Source organism: Phytophthora parasitica (genome assembly GCF_000247585.1).
Source record: "Phytophthora parasitica INRA-310 unplaced genomic scaffold supercont2.495, whole genome shotgun sequence".
NCBI classification, from domain to species: domain Eukaryota; phylum Oomycota; class Peronosporomycetes; order Peronosporales; family Peronosporaceae; genus Phytophthora; species Phytophthora nicotianae.
Window position 1 is genome coordinate 3234 of NW_008649481.1, and position 1763 is coordinate 4996.

The 1763-nt window shown below is 49.3% G+C and overlaps 1 protein-coding gene across 1 annotated transcript; it reads right to left on the reverse strand.

Moving 5' to 3' along the window:
- Positions 1-657: 657 nt before the first annotated feature.
- On the reverse strand, positions 658-1026 carry PPTG_24994 (hypothetical protein; the record flags this gene model as incomplete). The annotated part of the gene is made up of 2 exons (XM_008919101.1): positions 658-883; positions 956-1026. 2 exons carry the CDS (start codon positions 1024-1026, stop codon positions 658-660), a joined length of 297 nt encoding a protein of 98 aa, XP_008917349.1.
- Between the last annotated feature and the right edge of the window lie 737 nt (positions 1027-1763).

The window sequence follows — 1763 nt, forward strand, 5'->3', positions numbered from 1 at the left end:
GTAGATACGGCAAAACTTTGCCATCCAAACCTCATCTACCTTGCTTCTGTAATGCTCATTACAATGGGGGTCGTAAAGGTGCGGTCGAAGCTCACCATGCCGATCCACCACCACAATGATGATCGTCCAGTGGGCGTTGGAGTGGTTTATAGGCAGCACCACGGACTTCATTGAGAAACGTTTTCGCCTTGGAGGGGTCGGGAACTTCTCTTTCTGAATAACGAGCGACGATAATACATGCACGTCGTCACGGTTCTCCGTTCTGACATCCAGGCAATAGCTGATCACTGCCTCGTTCAGCCACGCCCCATCCGCCAAGTAGCCCACTACATCATCGAAGTAAATCGATTTGTTTGTATCGCCTCTGCTGATCTTCGATTGTAAGCTAAGAGACAGGTATTTCGGCACCACATCATTCGCTAGCTGGATAAGGTGCTGTTTTGCTGTGGGCGCTGTCTTGCCATCAGAACCAGTCTCCGGAGCAAAGAATTCGACAGATCAGCCAGTCACCTTTGACCAATCTTGCAGTAGCCACGTCAGCTCCTTTCCCCAGCTCTCCCAACTCTTCTTTGTTCTATTGAAAGTCATCATTGCGGTGACACTCGTTAGATGAGACAAAAAAATACACTTAGTTAGTGTTGCTCGAGCAACGTTACATCAAATAAGCAACAACAAATGGGCAACGTTAATGTACCTCGAGAACAGATCGAGCTCTGGTGTGACCCAGACTGCCAGTGTTGTGTCGTCGGCGGAGCTTGGAGTACAAATGAGATCCACAACATTGTGATCCTCGTTTTGAGCTTTGTGTTCAGCAGCCTGTTGGCTCCGGTAATAGTCAATACCAGCCTGTAGTGAGATGACTAGGTCTTCTGGAACAACGTAGCTGTAGCAGGACGAAGAGGCTATCTGACGTTTCACCTCCCTTACGCGTCTGTGTCTCCCGCGTAGGGTTTACTCGTTCATAATCCACGGGTACTTTTTAAAGTTCCGACTACGTCTTTCAGGTGTGTGGAGTTGCGCGCCCATCTAATAACGTCACTGACGTTGATAATCAGACCCTCGGGATAGTCAATCACCCCGTAGGAGGCATAGCAGCAACGACCGACCAGTTCTGCCTCTTTTTCTTTCTAGCGATGCCTTGAGAAGGGCGAGGTAAGTTCAATTGAACACCTCGTTCTTGAACAACACACACGGAGCTAGGTTCCGACTTTGAAGTTGTTGCCTGATCATGATCAACAGAAGCGTCTGCTTCAGGTTTCTCTTCAATGATGCGCTGCGACTGTTCAGAGATATTAATGTCGCCCCTTGGGAAACTTGGGACAAAGACGCCTCTTCGTAGACAGCGTAGGTAGACGGTGCAAATGCTGACAAAGGCATGTCCGCAGCAGAGCACTCATTATCCTGCTGATCTGACATAACTTGCGTAGGTCCCACAGCTGAGTCTTGGGTTAACGTTGGATCGGAATGTCCTTCACCCCGGTGTTTTTCCCGCACTTTCGGTCGCGCGATTATGCATCCGCCATTCCTTCATCACAGCGAAACAGTGTCGAGGACGCTCTCCAGACCACGCCAAGTTCATCAGAACTAGGTCAAAACGAGCACGGCAGCCCGTGAAGTTAACATCAACATTCCTCTTGCCGTTTCCGCGCCGTTCTTGGTGAACACCGTGCTTGCAACGGTAATTCACAAAACTTCGCTTCAAACGAGGCTCGCTTAGGTGGACGCTATGCTTACCGTAGCACATACATAGTGCATAAATGGTT